The 25,513-nt window shown below is 49.3% G+C and overlaps 8 protein-coding genes across 8 annotated transcripts; 3 read left to right on the forward strand and 5 right to left on the reverse strand.

The window, feature by feature from the left end:
* Positions 1 to 480: 480 nt before the first annotated feature.
* EDB82DRAFT_422510 (cutinase transcription factor 1 alpha) lies at positions 481 to 3,655 on the reverse strand (the record flags this gene model as incomplete). Its single annotated transcript, XM_065607618.1, has 6 exons — positions 481 to 544; positions 594 to 2,924; positions 2,990 to 3,123; positions 3,209 to 3,226; positions 3,424 to 3,448; positions 3,510 to 3,655. 6 exons carry the CDS (start codon positions 3,653 to 3,655, stop codon positions 481 to 483), a joined length of 2,718 nt encoding a protein of 905 aa, XP_065465625.1.
* A 2,218-nt stretch (positions 3,656 to 5,873) lies between these two features.
* EDB82DRAFT_487289 (GPI ethanolamine phosphate transferase 1) lies at positions 5,874 to 9,580 on the reverse strand. Its single transcript, XM_065608305.1, has 6 exons — positions 9,084 to 9,580; positions 7,470 to 9,025; positions 7,237 to 7,424; positions 7,041 to 7,176; positions 6,871 to 6,979; positions 5,874 to 6,823 (listed from the first exon to the last, which is right to left on the reverse strand). Exons 1-6 carry the CDS (start codon positions 9,262 to 9,264, stop codon positions 6,060 to 6,062), a joined length of 2,934 nt encoding a protein of 977 aa, XP_065465626.1. The 5' UTR covers positions 9,265 to 9,580; the 3' UTR covers positions 5,874 to 6,059.
* A 142-nt stretch (positions 9,581 to 9,722) lies between these two features.
* Positions 9,723 to 11,797, reverse strand: EDB82DRAFT_487291 (chromosome segregation protein Csm1/Pcs1-domain-containing protein). Its single transcript, XM_025730363.2, has 3 exons — positions 10,843 to 11,797; positions 10,373 to 10,792; positions 9,723 to 10,315 (listed from the first exon to the last, which is right to left on the reverse strand). Exons 1-3 carry the CDS (start codon positions 11,609 to 11,611, stop codon positions 10,098 to 10,100), a joined length of 1,407 nt encoding a protein of 468 aa, XP_025589496.1. The 5' UTR covers positions 11,612 to 11,797; the 3' UTR covers positions 9,723 to 10,097.
* A 310-nt stretch (positions 11,798 to 12,107) lies between these two features.
* Positions 12,108 to 13,518, forward strand: EDB82DRAFT_520609 (P-loop containing nucleoside triphosphate hydrolase protein; the record flags this gene model as incomplete). The annotated part of the gene is made up of 4 exons (XM_025730362.1): positions 12,108 to 12,209; positions 12,274 to 12,547; positions 12,611 to 12,983; positions 13,038 to 13,518. The coding sequence occupies 4 exons, from the start codon at positions 12,108 to 12,110 to the stop codon at positions 13,516 to 13,518; spliced, it is 1,230 nt and encodes a 409-aa protein (XP_025589495.1).
* A 1,181-nt stretch (positions 13,519 to 14,699) lies between these two features.
* On the forward strand, positions 14,700 to 16,090 carry EDB82DRAFT_471346 (Cys/Met metabolism PLP-dependent enzyme-domain-containing protein; the record flags this gene model as incomplete). The annotated part of the gene is made up of 2 exons (XM_025730361.1): positions 14,700 to 15,944; positions 15,995 to 16,090. 2 exons carry the CDS (start codon positions 14,700 to 14,702, stop codon positions 16,088 to 16,090), a joined length of 1,341 nt encoding a protein of 446 aa, XP_025589494.1.
* Positions 16,091 to 16,559: 469 nt separating this feature from the next.
* EDB82DRAFT_571563 (serine incorporator/TMS membrane protein) lies at positions 16,560 to 18,407 on the reverse strand. Its single transcript, XM_025730360.2, has 2 exons — positions 18,179 to 18,407; positions 16,560 to 18,120 (listed from the first exon to the last, which is right to left on the reverse strand). The coding sequence occupies exons 1-2, from the start codon at positions 18,227 to 18,229 to the stop codon at positions 16,744 to 16,746; spliced, it is 1,428 nt and encodes a 475-aa protein (XP_025589493.1). The 5' UTR covers positions 18,230 to 18,407; the 3' UTR covers positions 16,560 to 16,743.
* A 170-nt stretch (positions 18,408 to 18,577) lies between these two features.
* EDB82DRAFT_487304 (major facilitator superfamily domain-containing protein) lies at positions 18,578 to 21,026 on the forward strand. The gene is made up of 4 exons (XM_065608306.1): positions 18,578 to 19,049; positions 19,106 to 20,103; positions 20,163 to 20,296; positions 20,347 to 21,026. The coding sequence occupies exons 1-4, from the start codon at positions 18,960 to 18,962 to the stop codon at positions 20,826 to 20,828; spliced, it is 1,704 nt and encodes a 567-aa protein (XP_065465627.1). The 5' UTR covers positions 18,578 to 18,959; the 3' UTR covers positions 20,829 to 21,026.
* EDB82DRAFT_487306 (PGAP1-like protein-domain-containing protein) lies at positions 21,027 to 25,315 on the reverse strand. The gene is made up of 2 exons (XM_025730358.2): positions 24,416 to 25,315; positions 21,027 to 24,351 (listed from the first exon to the last, which is right to left on the reverse strand). The coding sequence occupies exons 1-2, from the start codon at positions 24,938 to 24,940 to the stop codon at positions 21,508 to 21,510; spliced, it is 3,369 nt and encodes a 1,122-aa protein (XP_025589491.1). The 5' UTR covers positions 24,941 to 25,315; the 3' UTR covers positions 21,027 to 21,507.
* Between the last annotated feature and the right edge of the window lie 198 nt (positions 25,316 to 25,513).

Genomic DNA, 25,513 nt, shown 5'->3' on the forward strand with positions numbered 1-25,513 from the left:
CCCCTGAAAACCCTACCCGAGCTTCCAGAAGGCGTCAATGCTGTCCCACATGGACCCTCCGACTTCGAGGTATGGGCCTTTGTAGCGTATAGTGTGTAACACAAGGTGCAATAATAGGGAATCAGCTAGCAATAAATTGTGGAGGCGTTAATTATTATATTGTTCTAGCTTTGCACTGCTGCAGATGACTCTGGGTATTTATAACGAGCGCCAACACTGCCATGTCTTACTCGTTGTCTTCGAATGTCCTATTTGATATGCTCCATCGTCAAGCTATTGGCCCGAATTCTTCAAATGGACTGTCAGAGACATTTTTGACCATGCACAATTGTTCAGCCACCCGGGTTTGCTACTGAACCACAGCTGGTTAGGTTTGCTTCATAGCTCAATTTCTGAGTCAAAAGACCGATGCTCTTGACCAAAAGTGATGCTTTCTGCCTTCACAGTTTCGCCCTGCCGTGTTGTATTCAACCATGCTGCTCAACCGAGGGGCACGTCAAGATTGAAATTGGGATCTGTGTTGTTGATACCGAAGAATTGGAACCTAGAAAATTAGTTAGAAACCTAATAACATGGGATGTTAGGATACCCACCAGTCCTCTACATTGAGTGTTGTCGGAACAGCTTGACCAGGTCCCGATGCAGTGCTCCAGCTATCCGGGCTCTGCCCCTCTGGTAGGCTAGGATCAAGATTAGGTTGCCACATATTAGTGTGTCCTTGAAAGCCTTGAGGCATCATCCCATTCCCACGATGCTGATACTGTCCTGCTTGCGGGTTGTGTATCCCGCTCTGCCCGTTACCCGGCGGCATTGAACCCATGTTGTTGTGGTCAAGATTGGAGTGTGTTTGCGTTGGCGACAGGTTCGGGAAGGCTGGCATAGCAGCACTATCAGGAAATAATTGATCTGGCTGGAAGTTTTCCCAGAGAGATTGTGAGAGGTTCGGAGAGTTCCTTGTCACCAGATATAGGTCAGGAGGTGTTGGCGGTACAGAAAAGGATGGATTGAAAGGCGTTGCTGGTCGAGTTTGTGGACGTGAGTTCGTGCCTCCCATGAAAGTGTCGGCTGTACTCTGTCTTGCGTTTGGAGACGTCACCGGCGGAGGCTGCATCGAGCTTGTTGGCTCCGTCTTGACAGCACTAGGCGTTTGAGGCCGTGATCTCTCGTAAGACTCCTGAGGCTGAGGCGTATTGGTACTAAAGTCGATGGCCATGTCATCATACTTCCGCTTGGTTGCCTCGGCCTGTCGATTTTGCTGTTGTTCCAATTGAGAAAGTGTTTGGCGCAAATTTCGGTGTCGCTTGCCTTCAGCCCTTTGAAGTCGCTCTTCCAGTACCTTGTTTCCCATGATGGATTCAAAGAGGGCGTAAACCATCTTCCCGACAAGCCAAACCCGTGAGATTTCCTTCATAGCTGACATGCAGCTACGCAACCTGTCTTGGGTTACCTGCTGAATCGAGGGTACTGGTGACTTCATTTGATAGACATGCATAATGAGGGCTGAGAATAGACTGTATACAACAAAGGCGGGACAATACCGTAGCTGATCATGTGCAGCGAGGTTCTCGACGATGGAGGTTATCATAGCCGCTGCTTGAAAAGCGATATTGCGAGAAGGGTAAGGCGAGGGGTCAGGTAAGCGTGATGAACCGCCCGGTGGCATATGCGCTCGATGCAGAAGGCATAATGTTGTATAATAGTTCGAGTGTAGTAACGCAGACCAGAAATGATGGCGCGGCATCTCCCAATAAACAATTTTCGGGCAATTCTGCAGCCAGTCGGCCAGAGCCATGTCACTATGCGTGAGATCGATGGCATTTCGTTTAAGTCCTTTGGACGCAACCGAATATTGCTGAGACAGCACCAACCCCATAATCTCGCACAATTTGACGTATTCAAGGAAAAATTGAACATGTATGGGATCTGGCGGATATTCACTCGCTCGGTCTGCTTCGTCCTCGATGAAATCGTCTTCCGTTAGCATCTCCACGTCTGCGTCATCCAGATTTATATGAACAGGTCGCCCTAACGCAACCGCTACTGAACGATCGCGAGTGAAAAGAGACCACCAGATCCGTTTCCATAGCCTTTTATCTGCTCGGCTCAATTGCGACTGTTCAACAGACCGATGCATGCCCGAACCTTGCGCAACAATGGTTGCTACACGGCTCCAATAAAAGACATTTTTGGTGACATCTTCGGGACCCTCCCAATACCAGCCCATGAGAAGTAACGACTGTACAATTGTCACGCGGTCATCTTCGTAGTTGGCATCGTACAAGGCCTTGGCGCGCTTGTAGAAAGTGAGGGCGGCAGGAGTGGTCGAACCATTGGCATCCATCAGCTGATGGTTGTTACAAGCGCGGGTACCTGCCAGAAGGACGGATTGGAGGAGCAGTAGAGATGGAGGGTTCTTGGGGTCCCGATACTGTCGCATGAACCGGGTACGATTGATGACAGGGACAATAGGGTGGACCCATTTGAAGTACGCATCGATAAGTTCGTCGCAAAGAGTTCGTGGGGGAAGTAAGAACGCTCCTCTTTGATGCAGAATATCGATTTCAATGTTGTCCAGTTCTGTAAGTCGAGCTCGGGAACCGCGTACATTCTCAGGTAGTGGGTAATGTACAACGTCCGCCGAGCCTTGGCGGTCATGGACAAGCAAAGTGAGATTGGAAGATTCGCCAAGGTATGCGACCCGCCCGGCTTCGGTGATAGGGGCGCGCGTGAACTTGGGCTTCATGACGATGTCCAGATAGGTTCCATTGTCGACTTCCTCTTTGCGTGCCTGAGCTTCTGTCCACGCAGTAGGAGGAGTGCCGCTGTTGGAGTGGTATACTGAGGGAGCTCGCGGAGTGAGTGATGCTGTACTCGGAGGAGCCACAGGTCGCGGCGAGGGATCTTCGGTGCCATCGCCTCGATCACTATATGGGAGGAACATTTAGTTAGCAATCAAAATCCACGCGCGCACATGGGCGCATTCCCATACCTATCAGAGTCTTTGTTTGTTTGACTGCCAGAGCCTTGGGTCTTTTTGCGCTTCGGATTTGGAATACGGCACTCAATCTGGAAGGCAACGCAGTTGGTGCAGGGCACACCAAGGCTTGCGGCGTCGCATCGGACCTGTAGAGATCGAAAGTCAATATTGCTGCCGGCGATGAGGTAAAGATCCCAATTGGGTAGCACATCGCTGTGTAAGAAAAGTTACCTTTCTTGCGTGACAAGTCTATTGATGTATTAGTCAAGGCAAAATCTAGGTTTGATTGGGAAACTGCATCAGAAGCCCAAATGCTGATGGATGTCGTGATAAATATCATGATGAAGTGGGTTGGCGCCCGCTGATGCCTCGGCTCATGTTGAGGGGAACGGGGCACTCATGATCAAGGTTCGGCAAAAGGCAACGAAACTTAAGAAAGTGCTTACCTCGCATGCACGCGATGCTCGTTGTCTTGCAAAAGAACAATTTTAGCATTTGAAACCCAGATTCTTACAACCCAAGGACGACCAACCTCCTAAAACTCACTCCGCCAGCGGATGTCGACGTCGAAGTAATAGAAGCGGGCGGAGCTGGCGTCGATGAGATCTGCGACTCTCCTTGCTGCTGCTGCTGTAGAGCTTGAGGTTGCACCTGCGGCGTGCCGCTGCCCGACGACATATCCACGTCCATGGAACCGGAAAGTCGGCAATAATATATCGATACGGAAGCGAGAGTGATCGAGAAACGGCGAAGTCGGTAGTATCGAGGAGGGGGAGGACGACAGAGTTGAAAGCACAGCAAGGTTGGAAAAAAAGGTAACGTAGATTGGCAGGTAGGATAGGCAAGAGGTAATGGGCTTGTCTGTGTCCCCGGTGCGGCCAGGGCAGGTACCAGCCAGCGCGAGCCAGGCAAAAAGAAGCACTGACACCACTAGGAGCGAGCCACACCAAAACGGCAGGTCTAGAGATGTTTCGATCTGGAGAAAGGAGATGAAATCCTTGGACAAGTTGCGCAACAGCTCTGTACAGAAAGTCTACCAAGACAATATTTTTGTAAACAAAGTGCGTTTTAAGAACCCTGATACTTTGACAGTCAACTCGAGTCTTGGCTTTGTTTCGCGTCAGTTAAAGATAAATAGTGGCGGGAGAGTGTAACATGAAGCAAATACAATTACAAGTAAGCGGATAGGTCGGTAGGCGGTACTGCTGTATAAGGCAAACCAACAAGCCTCCAGTGAACGGAACCTCCACCACCTAACCTAGCAAGGTACCTCACATTGGATGGATGTCTTAACTGATTCTGACTTTGCGCTACCCAGATGGAACCGGCCGAGATGGTTCTAGCTAGCGGCGGGAGCGGAGAACCATACCTACATACATTAAAGATCTGCCAGGTCTTGAGGACAGCTCGGTATTACTCCGTATTTGTGTTGGCATATAATTATATAACATCAATTGGATATGGCAAACACGTTTATTGTAGAGCTGTAAGCCACGAACAATCAACTGACCAAAGACCCAGACGTATCGTCTTCAGGAACTGCACAGCCTGAATAATGGGATGTACAATATCCTGTGGACTCCAGATTCTCAACAGCAACGGCTCATGGGTGACCCTGTCGACTTCGGAGATGGTAGACGGCAGACCTCCACTGTAATCCCGTCGTCTCTTAAGGGCAAATAAAGAACACAAAAAGACATTCGGCGCTCACTTCAGTTGAAAAGGCTCCACAAGACGTATGGAACCTGTTCCGCGGACCGCGTCAATTGCTGATTGATGCCGCATCAAGTTCCATCCCCGAGAGGCATGATGGAATCGTTTGACTAAGCACAGCCAGCGTGATGATATTTGTCAAGTTTCCGAAGTGTTCTGTCACTTACATGAGGCACCGTGAGACTTGTGCATGTGTCGACGTCTGCTTAAGGCTTGGAGTTGACACACAAGGGGCGCAGCTCTCAGAATATAGGAAGACCTACTTGGCGAAAGCTATCATGACTTCACCCCTGGCTTACATCGTCAAGAACTGCGGCGTAGGCGCGTGCCTCAGGGTGTCAGAAAAATTGACCGCTGGAAGCATACGAGACGAAATTAGCAGGTCACTTTATGCTCCTTAGACTATGGTTCTTAGACTACTTATTTTATACCCTAAGACTTAGGAGGCCAACTTTTCTGCTACCCACTAGGCGTGACACACGACATGAAGCATGTGCCTGTCTTGAAGATCAAGGGGGCCCGTTTGCTAATTGTTTCATGCCTAAAATGAGCTTGTGCATGAGAGGAAATCCTGTCGAACTGATCGACACACACAATAATGTGTACGTATGTATTACCGCCCTGGCTCGTGACATGTGAATGCTTCGAGACGCAATGGCGGCGGCCCAAGTTCCAGATTGAGTTTGGCTCGATACTTTAGCCAAAACGTGTCTTATGTAAAAAGCTGGGGAAATCAAACTGAACCTCTTTGTTTAATTTGTCTGCAACTGAAACTGACATTCATAATCTACCCGTCAAGTGTTCCGACGACCCGAACCAGAGCTCTGACTAGGCTGATGGTATGACTTCTTCTGGGCCGTTTATCTTATACGTCTATGGCTGTTCTATTTGATGAGTCGATAGACACATTACCTACTGTTCTTTCCCTGGCCTGAGCTTTTCACATGCAAGTTTGGAAATGTTAGTCTTACATCTAATGGAGAATGGCTCCATAAAACAATACCCATACCTCCGGGCTTCTGAATCCATCCCCCGGATCCTAATTACATGGCTGCCCTTGTTAGTGACTTGAATGATGCGCTGCAAGGTAAGATGTCTGCATCTTGCCAAGACATGAACAAGGTCGCAACGCGCACCCTCTTCAGGTCAAGGCGCTGTGACCTGCGGTCATCTTCCGTTAGGCTTCCCCTTCAGCCCTATCCAGCTCTATGCTGCGGTACCTCCCCTATGGTCGGTCACATGGTTCGTGTCCGCGTTATTGGTGTTCTTGTCAGTTAGTTGATTGGTCTATATACACTGAGAAAATCTTGGCTGAAAGACCAACATGTAGTGTGCATTTTGATTTCTTCTATAGTAGGTATCGGGGAAGTTACTCTGCCCCCGCCACTATCGGCACTTTCTCATCTGGTTTGGTGCTTACAGCTGATTTTGTATCCTCAACCTCAATGCCAGCAATGAAAGCTGCACTCACGAATTCGAGTGCAGCAACAAACACACACAAGAAACTTGCAATGGCAAAGTGAGTGATGGTCGAGCCAATCTCTAACCATGATCCTTCATCCTTGACAACCCAGAAAAAGTAGAGTGTCAGAACATCGCTGGCGGTAAGGACGACCATGAATATGGCGGATGGCGCCACACCCAGTCTCTTGTTCAGCACTCCAAGGTTAGCTGAGATAAGAAAGAACGGAATAATGATCTTGAGGATTAGTAGCGCTCCTTGTGAAAAGGGGTCGAAAACAGGAATCAACCGGGATACGCTTTCCAAGCTGAATGATGAGATGGAAGCAATATTGCCTGTGCTGAAAAAGGCAGACTGGAGTAGGACCATGAAAAAGAGTGCAATCCGTGCGTCTGACAAACTCAACGGCCGGAAAGCACCCAATCTATGCTGTTGTCTATCAGCGACAGCCGCCTGCTTCTTGGCCTTCTCTTGTGTAAAGGCATGAGCTGCATACTCAAGGCGCACCCAGGCCAATAGAGTGACGCTGAAAGCCACATAGAAAAGGCCTTCGTAAGATATCGTCAAAATGACAAACGTGGGGGCGCACGTAAGAAAAATGATGGCGAGGCGATGCATGTAGTGGCTGTTGGGTTGTAATCGATATGCCAATGGCATGAGGAGCGACACAACTTATGCTGTCAGTAAGGCCTTCGAATTTCATATGCGTCTGGCTTACCTAGAACAAACCAGCCAACTACCTGATTCCCCTTGGGAAGGCCAAGTTTGGCCTGCAGTGAGGTCGCGCTAGAATGGGTGACAAGCATGGCGAGAATGATAAGCCCAACCTGGATTGAAATGTAAGTTGCCAAATCCCAATTGAAAGAAAATGCTGAAGTGGCAATTTACCTGGATACCAAGAAGCGACCGGCTTGTGTGAAGACGCTTTGATTTAGTCTTGAAAGACGTGACGTCCGATAGGATAAAATCCTCGAGGACCATGTAAGCCAAACCGACGACAGTCATCAACCCGCCACCAGCCATACTTTTGTTTTTATTTGAATCAGCAGCTGCCTCTTATCCATAGATATCGGATGTGACTTACATAAGTGGAATGTTCTCAACCTTCATGGCAGGGAGCAGGGTAAAAGTACTCATAGCCAAGCAAGACAAGAACCACAGCATACTCAAGAATAGATGGGACCGTAAGAATGAGATGCCCAATGTCATGGGCCAGAAAGCACCTAAAACAAAGAGCCCGGTGAGAATTTCACGGTGAATGTATGCCAAAGCCTAGAAGCTGTAAGTAATAGAACATGAACGAATGGGAGAACATACCAAAGATTGGATAACACCAAGATAGAGAACGACATTGAAAACAAGTGCAACCACAGCCCCGCCAGACCTGACATGGCCAAACAGAGCCTGAAAACCCTTAGCCACGTTGGCCCTGCGCGCATATACCTCTTCCCAAAACAGAACAGGGAAGAATGCATAAAGGTAGTATGCGGGAGGTGATTTGGAGATGATGAAAGATGAGTAAAGTGCAACCAGGACTGACAAGAAGAAGGCAGATCCGAGAAGTGTGCGCTGAGGAGGCAGACTCTCATATACCACGTACAGAGAAAGGACAGTTGTGGTAGCATAAGCCATCCAGCCCAGATAGCCGATAGTGATTAGAGCACGAAGGAATAGCCAGTCATAGGTTTGAAGGTAGCGCAAGCCTTGTAGTCCAATAGACATCAGAGAATCGGATTCTTCAATGGCTTCCTCAAATGAGCCAGCATCGATTAATGCACGAATATGAGCGATGCGTGACTCCGGGCCGAGCTTGTCGTCACTCAGCGGTCCATAGGGCTGGTAGCGGAGCTCTACGTTTCTCTTGCTCTCTTCTTTCACTCGGTATTGCTCGAGGATGACCTGAGCGTTGGCAAGAGAAGCTTCTGCCTTTTCCTTGATACTCGCCGAGAGGAAGTTCAGGGGAAGTTGACCAACGCCGTTGGCAGGAAACTCAGTACCGATGAGATACGACATCAGGGCAGCCACATCAGCTTGGGCAACATCGTGTCTGCGCACATGGTCAAGATTCCAGTCCGAAGAAAGCTCGTCATGTCCAGGCGCGATACTGTCAGGATGCAATTCAGGAGTGGCAACACCAGATCCCCAGGAGATGAGGGGGGTCCTGGTGTTGTTAGGGTGTCCATCGCCATGGCTACCCCAGTCTGACATACCATGATCAGCAGTGAAGACAAAGGCAGTCCGGTCATCTCCGTAAAAGCTCTCGATAAGCTCGACAATTTCCTTGACACCTTGATCTACCACTTTGATGTTGTGAAGATATTCTTTGGAATATGGTCGGTATGAATGCCCAGTAGTATCAAGACCCAGAAGGTGGAGGAAGAAGACAACCTTGTCTTCCCGAAGCGCCGTGTTGAGGGTCTCATTCGTAGCAGCTGCAGCGAAAAAGTCCTTGACATGATCGAAAACCCAGTAATCAAGCTCGGTTGCGTCTTTAGAGAAATCCTCAAGCTCAGCACCGTACGCAAAGGCATCGACTCTGCCTGGAACAGCACCATACTGGAACATGGGTAGAATATCAGGGCTTCCCCAACTCCATGTATGTCGGCTGCGGTTGAAAACACTGTCAAAATTGACTGGGTTCATCTTCCATCCTGTTGCAACAGCCGATACATCCTCGTACAAGCCAGCAATGAGGGCCACATGGCCTGGTCGAGATTCGGTTGGGACACGAGTGTGAGAAACACCAAAGGTCCCATGCTCCAGAACTCGAGAGCGAAGGTACGGGGCTAGATGTCGTGGAACAAGGTCTTGGTCGGATTCAGGGTAAGGTTCGGGATGAGCTTGGAAGGCTTTGTCTGCACGTAGTCCGTCACCTAGAGACAAAGTATGTTAATCAGGAAGTTCTGGATCATCTAGCTCGTTGTCACTTACCAACGAAGAGCACAAGCCTGTCGGCGGGGGCCTTGGGAGACTCAGGTTGGCGCTCGACACCAAAGAGTTGCATGCCCGAGACAATCGGACTGACGAAGTAGATGTCGAAAATGGACAAGATATAAACCAAATGAAAAGCAACAGCAATGGCCATGAAGCCAATGCGACTGGAGCCGGCCATGGCGAAGCAATTGAAAATTCCAAACACTTAGTCGTCAATGTAGATGGTTCGAATATTTGGCGATGATCTTAGTGTAAGTCAGGGGGGAAAGAAAAAACTCAAGTCTAACCACACCAAACAAGCAACGAAGATTCCATGGATGTTAAAACAAGAACAATTGGAACAATTCAGGGCAAGGAGTGAGAATTGCAGTAATTTGAGCCTTGTTTTGTCAAGTAAGAAGCAAACGAGAGACAACCTCCTGTATAGTTTGTTGCAAGGCCAAGACATGAACTGTGGCCAGAATTAGAATGACGCTGAATGAGGGACGCGTTGGATGGACCTAATCTGCAGGGGGAGACACACTAGTGGCCTTGTGCTACAACCCTTATATCCTCCCCGTTAACGCCAGTCACACGTGGTTGGCTGAGTCAAAGTCTCATTGGCGTCAAGCTTCCCGTCAACATTCAAATAATATCCGTATTCATATGAGACTCAATGGACGTTAGTTGAAGGTACTCAGATAACCGATACTCAGAAATTGAAAGCCAGTCTCAACCTCTAACATTTCATCAAATTTGAAAACTGCTTCATTCACATGCGGAATGGGCCATCATCTTCACCTGACGAAGAGTGCTGCAACCTTGATGAACAAATTTGAAGTAAATATTCGACTACCAACAAGGTTCTCACCATATTATAGTCTAATCCCTTGGCATTCAGTCATTTATTTTCCGTCTAGCCTCATCACGCCAATATTTTCCAGTAGTCTATGCACGCAAGGCAAAAAAAATAGTTGGGTATCATTAACAAGAAACATATTCAACAGCATCTTCGACAACAACCGGCGCATTTCACTGTCTCGTCAAATCTTCTGTCAAGGATTTGTTGACTCTGGCATAAAACTTGGGTGCTTGAGATCGTGGGAAGGTGATCTCCTCTGTAAGATATCCGGGGAGCACATCTATCAAGTCATGGTCTCGTCCAGTATCCAGTTGCGGCTGATAGGTGAATGACACATCTTCATAGCTGTCTGACGCGTCATTCTCAACAGCGAGTTTGAAATGAAGAGCTAGTCACTGTGTCAGTATACGAGAACAAAGGACAAGAAGCCATTAACCAAACTTACTACCGTTGCGCCCAGTTTGGATGCAGTCAAAGGTATCTTCGACCTCATCTTGCTTCACGCCGCGCAGAATCAAATCTGTCAAGTCCGCATATAGTCTTTCTTTAGCCTGTGCAGCAACCTGCGCGGCGTGCGCAACACCTGCCTGAGTATTGCGGTTCATCAGCCCACCGGCCTTGATAGCACTGCCTGGCACTCTGGGGTTGGTATCATTCGACCTGGCAGCGGCTAGTTTGGTAGAAAGTGACTTGATTTCGGACCTGGCCTCGGTCAAAGAGTTGCTCAGAGTCTTGACAGTCTTCTCCAAATTTTCCGTCTCGGTTTCGTTTGCCTCGAGTTGTTTCCGAAGCTCTTCACTTTCGTTTGCAAGCGCAGTCTGAGCAGCAAGCTCAGCCTTTAGTTCAGCTATCAGCTTAGTAGCAGCTTTTGAGATCAGTACACAGGTCATTGGTAGTTCATATAACAGCGCTTACCGGCAGTACGTTCCTCGGCCTGCTTTTTCAGTCGCTCAAAGTTCCGCTCGGCTTCTCGCACTCCCACTTCGCGCAAATCTCGGTGACTAGCTTCGAGCGCTGTATACTTCTTCGTAAGATCTTCTAGTTGCCAGCGTGTGGAGTCGTCGCTTGTGTCATAACTTGACCATGGCACAATAGTTTCAACTTCAGGTATGGCGCCAGCGTTGTCATTTTCGCTCTCTTCCAATACGGGGTCTAACTCCATTGGGTCGTCTTGCTGTGTCTCCGGAACTTCTGCGATCAGTGTTCCGGGCTGTCGCGGAGGTCGGCCACGTCGCTTCACAGTGCTTTCGGGCACAAGAACAGAGCTATCGCCATTGCTCTTCTTTGGGCGCCCGCGTGTTCCCTTCTTTACATCAGTAGCCGGGACACTTGAAGGGCCCTCAATGTCCTCAAATGTAACTGTTTCGTCCGGAGCCATCTGTTGGACCTTGCGCGTCGCATTCGTACCACTTCCATTGGCTTTAAAAGCAGTATCTGGTTGTGCGACCACTTCGGGTACAGCTGGAAGTTTCTCTGTGCCCGTCCGACGCGTCGCTCGTTGTGCAGGTTTGGTTATCTTGCTAGCCGACCCAGGTGGTCGTCCGCGGGGTTTCTTGGTGGTACTCATTGTGCGCATAGCTGCTTGGAGATCGGATTTGTCAAACATATCAAGATCGGGCTCTGAGTCGGATGCTGCAGGCCCAGTCGGCTCTGCGACAGGCTTCGCGCGTGCGCGTGGTGGCATCGTATCTTTTTTCGTGGATAATAGTCTATCGAGTTTATAAAGCGCACAAAGTACAGTAGTCTAACAGATGAAGTCACACTAAAACAGCAAAAGTGGTCTTTGAATCGCATGCGCAGCGCATGTATGGATGGTAATTGTCGTGTATATAGTAGAAAGTTAGAAAGGATCTTTAAGTTTAGAATCCCACCAAGATGTTCATCTAAGTAAACAGATTGGGTCGACGAACAGGGCCCGTGCTTATCTGGCGCTAACCGCCACTTACCGCCCGGGCTGCCGCTGAGATGTCGGGCATGTGTGCCATTAGGTTCTTGCCGAACGCGCATGTCAATCTTTTATTCTTCAAACCACACTTCTAACCCTATTCGGCCTCGACGGTTTGTTTTCTGCTATTCAACCGGCAACCGGAAATGTCATGATCGGGAGACACCAGCAACGCACCTAGCTCGATTACCGGCCGACAATTGCCATCCTCGTCCCCCTCTCTTTTCACTATCTCATGCCATCAGAGTCAACCCCTTGGCTGCGCTGGGTCCTCGGCATGGGGGAACGACGTAAGCTCGGCGATGTCGCCATGGACATTCTGCTCTTCGCGGGCATGGTGAGTACTCACGTCGTGAAGATTAGAGTACATTGATGGACAAGACACTGATATGAACTGGTAGATGACTGCTGGCCTATACGTCGCTCGAAATTTCTTGAATCCTATCCTAAGTAACATAGCCGACCCCGATAAAGAGAAGCATGAACAAGCCAGGCGCCAGGCGAAAGCACACCTTGAGCGTATGAACAGGCACAAAAGAGATGGACTCGACTATGGCGACGACAGCAGCGACTCAAAGAGAGGACCTCGGCCTGAGGAATTAGTTTTGAACGAATATGAAAACCTGGTTGCGCTTGAGATGGTCCCCCCTGAAGACATCTCTGTTGGGTTTGATGGTGAGTAAGACGTGCACATCGAGGCATCTTCTGTCACGTTATGACAGCCACTAATAAATGCAGATATTGGCGGCCTGGACACGATCATCGAAGAACTCAAAGAATCCATCATTTATCCCCTAACGATGCCACATCTATACTCTCACGCTGCACCACTACTGTCTGCCCCCTCAGGAGTCCTCTTGTATGGCCCTCCAGGCTGTGGAAAGACGATGCTCGCAAAAGCTGTTGCCCACGAAAGCGGTGCTTCTTTCATCAACCTACATATTTCGACCTTGACCGAGAAGTGGTACGGCGACTCGAACAAAATTGTACGGGCCGTCTTTTCGTTGGCTCGAAAGATGCAACCTGCAATCATCTTTATCGACGAGATTGATGCTGTTCTTGGCACTCGAAGGAGTGGCGAGCATGAGGCTAGCGGCATGGTCAAAGCCGAGTAAGTCCCTATCTGTGATAGCTGGCTGTTTCAATTGATATTAATATATGACAGGTTCATGACTCTCTGGGATGGTCTGACGTCTTCGAACTCATCAGGAATGCCTGCTCGCATTATGGTGCTGGGCGCAACCAACCGTATCAACGATATCGACGAGGCTATTCTCCGCAGAATGCCCAAGAAGTTCCCTGTTACATTGCCAGGAACTGAGCAGCGACGCAGAATCTTGCAGCTTGTGTTGCAGGATACCAAGACGGATCCTGAACACTTCAACATTGACTACGTTGCAAGAATCACTGCTGGACTTTCAGGTAGCGACATCAAGGAAGCATGCCGAGATGCGGCCATGGTACCTGTTCGAGAATACATGCGACAGCACCGCGAGAGTGGAAAGGCCATGTCGACCGTGGACCCTAAGCAGTTCCGTGGTATCAGGTCTGACGACTTCCTCGGTCGCGAGGGCGGACAGATCAAGATGCAGTCAACACGGCAAACAAGCGGTGTTGAGGAATTGATTGCAGAGGAGCAGGATTAGTTAATGGTAGACATGTACGAATAGTTACAGGCTGACAGTAACAGCTAATGTTCTTGAATAGAATCACCCAACCCTAACCCTGGATATCATCTCATCAGCTATTGCCCAATCAGCAGCATCGCGATATCTCTTTCTGGCTGTCAATTCTATACGGTATAATTCGCACTGTAATATCTTTCCGCAGAGCCAATTTCCTTTGTTTCCCAGCGTTGGACATGACAAGACGCGACAAGTGCAACCTAGGTTAGCAATTGGGTGACAGAAAGCTTGACCTCTGAGCTTCAGAGTGCAATATTTACCAAACAAGCTAGGAGTCTGCTCTGGCATAGCATATCTAAACTGCCCGGGTTCTTAATTTTGTCGTGTGAGCTTCCAGCGGTCAAGTTCTTGACAATACCCTGAGTCCGGGGGCCGGTACCGCCCTCCGGGTTTCCCACATACAGTGTCGTCCCGCGTGTGTCCCCACACGGAACGCAAACACTCGATGGGCCATGATAGTGTTAGATCACGTCATTTAGCAACCCCACCAAGGCTTCTGGGGCCTAATAGCAGGCTACCTTGAAATGAGTGCGCTATCGGGGGATAGACAAGTATTTCGATATCAGTTGTCCTCCGTTTATCGGTCGGATGATTCAGAAGCGGTGGCCAGGGCCCATGGAACTGCCGCTGTCGAATTGTTGTTGCAGGGCTTCAGAGGCTCAAAGCGCTGGAAATCGATGGCCCAGGCACCCCTCTGGATTGGACAAATGCCCTGTAGGTAATAGGTGCACAGCGACATACGTTCCATAGCAACTCTATCATATCTGGGCTACCCATGAAATTACTCTTTTTGCGGGGTGATGGCGCAGGGTACTAGAGGTAGGTATGGAGAAAATCCTTAGATCAGACCGCCGACAGCGGGAATGACTCCCCGACTCCCGAACAACCGTCGTCCTTCAAGCTATCTCTACCTACGTAGCTAATGCGACCGTCCTCCTTTTTCTTATACCTTGAATATCAATTCTTCTTCCCTCAAACATCTTCAATTTGATTCGACATTAGATTTCGTCCTATACACCTAAGTGCGTTGAATTTCCGCCTGGCGCTATTCCATCCTACATTCAATACACCAGTCGCCATCGCCTATACATCTCTGTTACCTCAAACCTTCGCAACACACCCAATTTTCTACCGAACAAAAAATGTCCTCTCCTTCGCCTACCGAGTCTGGCAAGTCTGCCAACCCATTGGCACGACTCGACAGTGAGGGACACGACCTTCCTCCATCTCCTGCTCCGTCTAGCCCGCGCACTGGTCGCAAGCGCTATGCCCTCGCCACCGAACTTGTATACACAGACAGCAAAGATCAATATGGTGCCTCCAGCGTTCCTATCTACCAGTCTGCCACCTTTAAGCAGACATCGGCCAGCGGTGGCCAGCAAGAATACGATTACACACGCTCAGGAAACCCTACTCGAACCCATCTTGAACGACACATTGCCAAGATCATGAACGCTCAGCGAGCATTGGCCATCAGCTCCGGAATGGGTGCTCTCGATGTCATTACTAGACTGCTCCGACCTGGCGACGAGGTCATCACCGGCGATGATCTTTACGGTGGCAGCCATCGTCTTCTTACTTACTTGGCTGCCAACCAGGGCATTGTCGTTCACCACGTCGATACCACGACTGTTGATAGCGTGCGGGCACGCCTTTCGGAAAAGACCGCCATGGTGCTTCTCGAGACCCCTACCAACCCTTTGATCAAGGTCGTTGATATCCCTTCTATTGCTCGCCTGGCTCACGAAGTCAACCCCAAGGCTCTGGTCGTTGTCGACAACACAATGCTCTCGCCCATGCTGTTCAACCCTCTGGATGTGGGCTGTGACATTGTTTACGAATCCGGAACCAAGTACTTGTCGGGCCACCACGACATCATGGCTGGTGTTATCGCTGTGAACGACACTCAAATCGGAGACAAGCTATTCTTTGTTATCAACTCCACGGGATGTGGTCTGTCTCCTAACGACTCATTCCTTCTCATGCGTGGTGTCAAGACTCTCGCCATCCGAATGGAGAAGCAGCAAGCCAACGCTCAAGCCATCGCTGAGTTCCTCGAGTCTCGTGGCTTCCGTGTCCGATACCCAGGCCTCAAGTCTCATCCTCAATATGACCTGCATTGGTCTATGGCTCGTGGTGCTGGTGCTGTTCTCTCTTTCGAGACTGGCGACCCTGCTGTTTCTGAGCGTATCGTTGAGGCTGCTCGCCTCTGGGCTATCAGTGTCAGCTTCGGTTGTGTGAACAGTTTGATTAGCATGCCTTGTCAGATGAGCCATGCCAGTATTGATGCCAAGACACGAGCGGAGCGACAAATGCCTGAGGATATTATTCGACTCTGTGTTGGTATCGAAGACCCGAATGACTTGATTGAGGATCTTTCGCGCGCCGTAAGTCTCGATGCCCTGATATTATAAAATGAAGCTAACACCCTTTTCAGTTGGTTCAAGCTGGTGCTGTCACCGTTACTATGGATGGTTTCCACGCAACTGGAGCTGCCAAGGAGCTTGGAGAGACCCCTCTCTCTTTCCAATAACTTGTAATGGCATAGCAAGAATGGAAACACAAAAAGAAATGATCCATGCTAGTGGATCAAACGGGAATGTTTTGATTTTATGAGCGAATTCGATACTTCTGCAGAATACCATTTCAATATCGGACATGCCATGGTTTTCTTAACCATAGACGGAGCAGTGAAGAGGACATGCTCACAAACATATACCGCCACACAGGCGATGATGCTATTCAGAGACGGCAAAAAGAGCAAAAGACGATCCCTTATCATGAGCTTACGCTGGAGTTGACAGGAAGGAATTATGGAGTTGGAGTTGTTTGCTTAGTGCAGCTGCCATAGGTTTGAGATTTCAAATATACGGAAAATTCAAGATTTAAAGATGCGTTTCCCATGCACACAGCCCCATTGATGCATAAAGCGTTCTCGTATTGTATCCTTACTTCAAACCGCAAGAGCTGGTACCCAGTGACAGAATATGCGGTTCACTTTCGATCAATTGATCGAACCTCAAGTTTATGTCACAACTTGAAACATGGTATCAACGGAAATAAAACCTGGAATACAGTGGTACCTATTCAGATGGCATACATAAGTAACTACAAACTATTCACAGTCTGGCTAACAATAATATTCAACGCTTCCTCACAAACTCCCGCCCAAATGCAGATGCAAGTTTAAGAAAAGTCGAAACGGTCAGGAAGGACAACAGGGGCCACCAGTGTCCATATATACATGCCGTAGCAGACCCAAGCACTAACAATCTTGACCCAGCTTGCTGCGTAAGTACGCCCGACAGTTGCAAAGTCGCCGTCCTTGGTGGACTCATCGAAGTTCATGGTGAGCAAGGTAGCTACCCAGGCAGTTGCTAGGAAGAAGATGATGTGGAAGACAGTATAACTGTACTGGGTCCTGTTTCGCTCGTCATCTCCTGCGGGGGTATCGCCAGCTTCACTCTCGTCGTCGGACAGCAGAGCATCGGCAGGCAGACTTCCCTCCTCGACAGCTCGGCGCAAAGCCTCGGCTCGCATTTCACGGCGAGCACTAGGCTGTTGAGTTACAAGACCATGTTCGTCGTCCTCGGGCAGCTGAATACCGTTAGAGTTGCCGAGACCAAGACTCTGGGTGGCAGCTCGGGTTGTGGTGTAGGCAATCGTGAGGAGAGTAACAATGGCACCAATAACGATGGATGTCGTCCGTGTTCCCTGGCCCATGATGAGAGGGTTGCACTTGCTGTTAGGCTCCATAGACACAGCAGACATGGTTAGATATGTGCAGTAGACTGCCACCATAGCGGCCTGAGCAAGTCCTGCCTTGGGGTTGAACTCTTGAACGGTGGGATTGACAGAGATGACAGAGATGGCAAGCCAGAGAATGAGGTTGATGGTGATTACAGCCTGGTTCATCGAGCATGAGCCACGCGCGAAAAAGATATACTGCACAATGGTCATAGCAAGAGAGCCAATGTACATGCCCAGAGTGGAGCCAATCAAGATAAATCGCCAAACTCTCGAGTCAGTGTCCTCAATTTGTGCGAGGCAGTATTCGGCCCAGTTATGAGCAAGATCGACAAGAAGTATAAGACCGAGGAAGAGGAAAAGCATAGCTGCAGCGAATGCGACATAGTTGCCCCAGAACAAGAAGAAGCTATCGGGAATCAGGAACGAGAGAACGACAAATGCGAGCCAGGCGATAATCTTGGGCCCCCAGTAGCCATTCTGAATAGACGCACGAGGACTCTTGGAGGTTGCGACACCGAAAAGCAGGCCAGCGAGGACAAGATGGAAGAGACCGAGGGCAAAGTTGATTCGATGGACTGCAAGCCAGCCGTGGCATTCGCCAGTTGGACAATTGATCGTAACAAAATCGAGGGTGAGTTTCTGAAGCTTTTTAATTGCCCATGGAGTGAGCATTATCCAAGCGATAATCGAGTTCACGAGGAGAAGGAGCGCATATGCGATACGGGTTGCGACACTATTGCCGCATTTGCCACAGGCACTGCAGACCATGGAACAGGTCGCAGCACCACAGCAGCTAGCAGCGAAGGATGCAATCTAAACAAGACCAAGGTCAGCTTCGATAAGCGAGATCAGAGGAGGGTTGTTGACATACAGCACCAACGCTTGGTACCGCAAGAAGCGGTAGAGACAAAAGAGCGCCCATTGCGACAGCGCGTTATGAATATCGTTCGCGTCGAGTTAATTGAATCGGGTTTATATGTTCCTCTGCGTATTCCAGCGCAGGTCGAGACGTTGGCCGAATCGAAGACCGACTGGCAATGTAGTTGCCTTGAAAGGTAGATGGATAATTATCCTAATGGCGTTGTTTGAAGATGGAAGAATGAGGCTACTGACGATGAGGCCTGGCCACGTGAGATTACGTCGCCAACAGGAACCGTTCTAGGCCCGAAAAGCGGAGTCGTCAAGATATGTGTTGTATGTCTCAGTGTGCAGGTACTGAGAATGACCTGGACAGTGCACTAATCACAAGGGCCACATACCCCCAGTCCCGGGACATTCTCCGCGTTCGGCTTATGCATTCCCATGGGCAAGTGTATCACTATCAACCTCCACGAGATCCCCTTCTCATCAGTCATTTCCTATCCGATAGCTAATAACCTAGTCGCCTGTCCCCTTTGTCTGTATTTTTTTTTATCCCACACTTGCTCCAATTATTCTATCTTTTATCATATAGCTCGGCCTAGACCTCTCTTATCTCGTCTTTGTCAACTTATCTACTATCTCCCTGGACTTGTCAATCTTGTCCTATTGCGTTAGCATCACCCTCACTAGTTAAATGTTAACTTCACCTTTACAGAAGCGTATCCCCTCTTGTTGATACTTGTTCGGTCTTTCTCAAGCTCCATCTTATTGCTTTGCTAGCAACAGTCACAATGCATCAAGACCAGCAGAATCGCCTTTATCAGGCGCGCATCATCGCTAGTATCGCTGCAACTGTCATGTCCTTAGCTTGCGGCACCAATGTTGGTCTTCCTTAAGCTTCATATATATGCGTCACAGCTATTCTAACATCAACAAGTATGTCTACTCAGCTTGGGCTCCGCAGTTTGCGGAACGATTGAAGTTGTCGTCTACAGAAAGCAACTTGATCGGTCTATGTGGTAATCTGGGAATGTATACCCTTGGCATGCCCATAGGTGCCTTTATTGACTATCGAGGCCCGCGGCCTGCTGTCCTTGCCGGTGCCATCCTCATGCTCCTTGGCTACTTTCCCCTTCACCAAGCCTACCATCGTGGCTCCGGATCTGTGCCTCTGATGTGTGTCTTCTCCTACATGACTGGTCTGGGCAGTTGTATGGCATTCGCTGCATCTGTCAAGACATCTGCTCTCAACTGGCCCAAAACCCGTGGAACGGCCACAGCTTTCCCATTGGCTGCCTTTGGCTTGAGTGCCTTCTTCTTCTCTTTCGTCGGTGCTGTCTTTTTCCCCGGCAATCCCAGTGCCTTCCTTGAGCTTCTCGCTTGGGGCACCTCTGGCCTTACCTTTGGCAGCTTCTTCTTCCTGAAAGTCTACCACGACCAGCCCGAGTATGAGGCCGTACCCGCATCGGATGACACGCAGAGCATTCCATCGTCAGCATCTCAGCAATTTCGACCTGGATCTTCAGAGGAGCCGAAACCCTTCCGCTCCTCTCGAGTGGATAATGAACCCGGTATGTTAACTAATTCCAGTAGTGATAGCACCTGTGCCAGTAGGAACTCGTACACTCCTGCTGTAGCATCCTCATCTACCGCCGCCCCGGATTCGATGGGCTCTCTTGGAACTCCACTTGCGCCTGAATTCGGCCTTGTGGTCGCCCCCGAGAATCCTGAAGACCTCGAGGTTGGCGAGAGGTCACCCCTGACTTCTCGTCCCTCATCACGAACCGATCAACCCCTTCTTGGAAATAATTATATTAATAACGATGGATCTCACCATCTAGACATTCGAGGTCTCGCCCTCTTGCGCAGCGCTAGCTTTTGGCACCTCTTTATCATCATGGGTATTTTGGCTGGCGTTGGTCTCATGACCATCAAGTATGATTGGCCTTTACTATACCCAACCTTTGGGGAACGCTCAGCTGACATGTCTCAAGTAATATTGGAAACGATGCCAAGGCTCTTTGGAAGCATTACGACAAGAATGTGACCGACGATACTCTCGTTCATAGGCAACAAATGCATGTATCAGCGTTGTCTATTTGCAGCTTCCTCGGCCGACTGTCAAGTGGTAAGTCGAATGCATCTGCTTACTATGTAAATGTCTTACAGTCCTTTTAGGTGTTGGCTCCGACTTCTTGGTCAACAGACTTCACGCCAGCAGGCTCTGGTGTCTTGTTGCCGCCTGCATAATCTTCATCTTTGCTCAAGTGTGCGCCTTGAACGTCGAAAACCCACACTGGCTTGGCCTAGTCTCGGGCCCGTCCGGCTTAGCCTATGGCTTCCTCTTTGGCGTCTCTCCTTCTCTTGTCGCCGAGACTTTTGGCGTTGGGGGACTTAGTCAGAACTGGGGTTTTATCACCATGGCTCCTGTGTTCTCGTCCAACGTCTTCAACATATTTTATGGTAAAATCTACGATGCACATAGTGTAGTTGGTAAAGACGGCGAGCTCTCTTGCTTAGACGGTCTTGAATGTTACCGCTCCGCCTATTGGGTCACATTATTATCATGCTGCGCTGGAACAGGCATCACTCTCTGGGCAATTCGCCATCGACATGCAAAGCACCAAAGGGCGATGAACAAGGGGCACGAGGAGGACTAAGAGCATACGGGCACTAGAGCTATAAAATTGGCAACTCGGATATTTGACTCTTGGTTTGGACGGGCATGGCATTGGCCTCCCTTGATGGCGTTTTGTATAGAGATTTTGGTGTTCAACGTAGGTTTGGGTCATGGACAAATACAAGACTGGTGTTTACAATAACAGGGAGCCAATAAGGTTGAGTAATTATCATAAAGAAGGTCTAATTTGTGATTATATGCCAATTATTGCTATCCCGTCTCTCGTTTCGTAACCAAAGCCTCGTGGCGTAACCGCCAAATAACAAAGTGCGGCATGATGAATATCCAGCCGTATAGTATACCATTGCTGACAACGGCCAAGTTCAATGGAGGAAACAAACACCTGAACTCTATACAGATAAGCCAGGCTCTTCCAGGATTTTCTGATCATGCCATCTGCCCAAAAAACGCCGAGAAATGCTAAAGTCGTGGACTGGCGCCTTCAAGAGGCGAGCAACGTCATCCGGTTTCAAATGCTGAAATACGTTGGTTCCAGAGCCATGCAAAAATAAATAGGTATTACCGGGCAAGCCCGCGCTGAATCGAGAAAAATAAACACTCCCAAGTTCGTAAACGTGTGTACTGCTGCGTGATCATAGGCACAAAAGCTAGTAAACAAGACAAAGGGGTATCCATGCCAACATTGTGAACGTATCCCTTCACATGGACGCCTTCGTCTTCGTTCGGTCTTCACTTGGGCTACTGTCGAATATCGCACCTAATCCACTTAGGGAGAAGGGGTCGTTCGTTGAATGCAGTACAACCAGCCAAGCGGCGATGATGTTAACCAAATAGTGAAGCATATATGCATGGGAAATGCCATACATAGCGGCATAAAGCGCAGTGGCGAACAGAAGCAGACTCGTGACATAGCCCAAGAGCCGACTAACACGAGGCACCATCTTGCCGGTTGTCAAGTTCTCCACGAGTAGGATGAATGGCATTATTGACAGAACATTATGATGTGAGGAGAACGGCGTGAGCCAATGTACTGCCAAGTTCCGGATCCAAACCGCCAGAATAGGTAAATTAATGGGAAGGATCCAAAGCATGAGCAGCAACACAGAGTGCGCATAATGGTAGTAGTTCGAATTAGCGTCTGAAGGGGCCGTGGCGTTGATGCGTAGGGCTCGGACCACGGTGAAGAGCTGTACCAGGCATGCTACCAGGTACGCAAACTGATAGGGAATAAACGTCCACACAAGAAATAAGAGGATGGCTGTGGTGATCATGCGTCTCTTGGGGGTTGATGGGACAAATGCAGGTGAGCTAATCACCCTTTCGTCATCTGTTGACCCTAACAGAGGAAACGAGGTTACTGCCCAATAGACGAGGCTGAGAATATGTGTAAGTGCCTTTGTCATGTAGTGAACGACAGCACAAACTCCGATACAAACAATTCCAATGAGGGGGACGAGAAACCAGAAGAAGGGATCATCCGTTCCAATGAGTATATCATGACGGTGGAAATCGACACTCAAAGGATCCGTGTGGGCCTGGTTAAAGAATCTGCCAAGCCAGGTAACCGGCACGCCTTCTAGTGACATTGAGAGAAGTGTCAATGACACGAGAAGTAAAGGTATTGATTGCCGTAAACACAGGTCTAAGCTCTGTGAGAATGAAATGAAGACCCCTGAACTGTCATAGACGCGGAACTGCTTGCGCAACACAAGTGCCACAGTCAACATAGGGAATGCGGCGAAGACAGTTCGATACCTCATGTATAATTTACCGAGACTACCCCAGAAGTCAGGCTTGATTTTGATTGTGAGGTTGGAGTCGCAAGAAGGATCAGTCCAGAACTGAAAAGTCAAGCCCTTCTCGGCCCCAGAACCCAAGGCAGGCGGCAAGTAGGGGGCAACACCATGAAGGCTGATATCGGCAGATTGAGCATTGACAAAATATTTTGACTCGTACGGTTGATCAAGATATTGTCGAACCAATGGGCTGAAGAGAGCCTTGTCGGCTTCGCACTGGGGGTATGTAATCTCAAGCTTGTAGGCGAGAAGTGCTGACTGCAACGAAGGAATGTTGACTTCCATAGACATCGGGCGACTAGGGGGGAGTTCCATTGAAATTCCGGAAACGAGTAACTTCATGAGCCCAGGATTCTCTTTCTTCGAATATGCAGACTTATCACTGAACTCTGCGATCAAAAAGCTCGGAGAGTTTGAAGTAGCCTTTTCGACAATGGCCACAAATTGATGGTCAGAGAGTTGTCCAAGATCATATTGAAGGTAAGAAAATGGGACGATTTCCCGTTCGCGGTCGAGATAAAATGGATATCTGGATGATGACGTAGATGCAGGAAGCAAAATACGGTCCGACGCTGCGTTCTTACAAGCAAGTCTTGTCGAGCCACTGTCATCTCCTGAGAGGTCGATTTGGAAAGGGTAGAGCGAAGTGGCTTGTCCAGATTGAAAGGGGTACACACTGCAGAAAAGGACCTCCAATTTGCCATTCTCGCCAGCGTCGTCCAGAGGAGCATCCGTAAGAACGGTAAAACGTCTGGTCTCGGGTGAAACCTGTGGTGGAATGGGAAGTAGATGAGCTTGAGGTTTTGACTGCCTGCCGATTTGACTCAGGACAAGTCTCTGTCCAGCCGGAAGAATGGAATCGGAGTCGTCACTAAGTGTGAGTAAAGTTGTTGCTTCTTTCAGCGGCAAGTCCTTTTCCATCGTTGGTTCCATTCCCGTCAAAAAGCGTTTCTTGAAAGTCTTCATTCGTTCAGCCCGTGGTTTGGTCTGCGATCCGCGATGAACGTCGACAATATCGTAGAGCGTTTTCGTAATTACTTTTCGGAACTGATCGCACCAAAGAATGGCCTGGTGATCCATGCTTGTCCAAACAGTTGGTATACCGGTAGAGAAGACAGTAAACCCATGTGTCGGCGGAACCAGAGACTCCAGACTTGCATAATCCGATGGGACAATCGTGTCCAGGCCACCGCCTGCAATTGAGACCAAGGTAACGTGCCACAATGGGTTATTGTTGGCCCATTTTTGTGAATATGCCCGACGCCAATAATCGTTTATGTCGTCGTAGATCTGGACTATCTGCCCATCAAAGGTGACAGGAGGGCGAGCATGCGGTGCTGACATTGTGATGATGGTATTGATCGAGTTTGTCTGGTAATTAGGCTGAACAAGCATAGCTCTCGCAACGACACCACCCATAGAATGCCCCAGAACAATAACCGATGTAGGATCAGGCAAATTGTCTTCTCTCGTGACGCGCTGAGGATCGGAGTAGAGCGAAAGGATGTAGCGAACAGCTTCGTTCAGGTATTCGGCTTGGTCGAGTAGAGTCTGGCCGTGAAACGCTGTAATATCTTCGTTGAAATCCACAGTAAAGAAGTCGAGGCTCCGGATGCCGGCATCGAGAGCGCCATGGTCGTGCTGAAGATTGTTGTGGAAGTAGTTGGCTGCTTCTGCAGCTATAGGACGGACCTGCTTGTAGCTTCCTGCGTTTCCAGGAATGAAGAGCACAGGGATTCCGAGGAGCTATCACCATAAAAGTTCAGCAATTCAACATCCACATTATAGCCTGGGAAATGGTGAGACAAACCTTATCTGCTGGCTCGACACCTTGCTCGCGGTAGAGGTATAACGAATATTTGGTTGCAAAGCGAGTATGCTCGGTATCGAATTCGGTGAAGCGCACGTATGATGGGCGCATATAGGACATACGGCAGCCCTTTGGATCCAGTTGACTAGTCACGAGTGACCGAAGAATACCGAGTAGGAGCGCAATCCCTAACGCAGAAACGAGCAAGACGACAATCGAGAAGCGTGGACGACGCGTGTGCCGATTTGGAGAAGGAGACTGCGTTGGTGTCCTAGCGAGGGCCATGTCGGGGGTTGACGGGGCAGCAAGAGAAGTTGGTTTCAAGCTGGTCGCTGTTTGAATATCGTCTCTGGCTTGGCCGTTTCTACCATTGCGATCATTCGACGGTTTCCAATTGAGGCTGCTAGGTCGTCGAATTCGTGCGGGCGATGTGCGCGTCGTCAATCTAGGATCGGGGTCGGGAATATCAGACTCGAGGGAGGATTCGTCACCATCATCGGCTGATCCGGAGGAGCGCCTCTTCATGGAGAAGGCACGTTCAGACTCGCCGCGAGCCTACACCAAGGGAGATGAGAATGCTGACAAGCTCGAGTTGGAATCAAGGCGATTTTCGAACTGAGCGACAGAATCGGGAGAGCGAGGTCAGATCACAGCGGAGGAAGAGGTTGAAGCTAAGATTGAGGTCAAGAACAGACAATGTCTGCGTGCGATACTACTAGCCTGGACTGGGACAGCTTCGGGGGACCACCAAGACGAAAATGCCAGCAGGGATTTGATTTTGCCAGGGTTTGCGAAGACGCAGCGCAACGCAGCGATGAGGACGCAAAGCAACGCAACGCAACTCAACGCAATAATTAAGAGCCTCTCGGGCGGTAGCAGGAAAAGACCGACCCGTTTGCGACAGACAATATGGGGACGGATGCAACCGGGGGTTGTAACTGTCCGTAGTTTTAACAGCTGGGATACGTCGGAGGCGCTCCTCAGCGAACGAGCGGCACCAATAAGTAACGAAAGTAAGGGCCAAGACCAAGACCAAGACCAAGACGATAGATATTCGCAACAACAACAATCTATGTATGCAGCATGTCGAATTGACTC

Source organism: Fusarium venenatum, assembly GCF_020744135.1.
Source record: "Fusarium venenatum strain MPI-CAGE-CH-0201 chromosome Unknown EDB82scaffold_1, whole genome shotgun sequence".
Lineage (NCBI taxonomy): Eukaryota > Fungi > Ascomycota > Sordariomycetes > Hypocreales > Nectriaceae > Fusarium > Fusarium venenatum.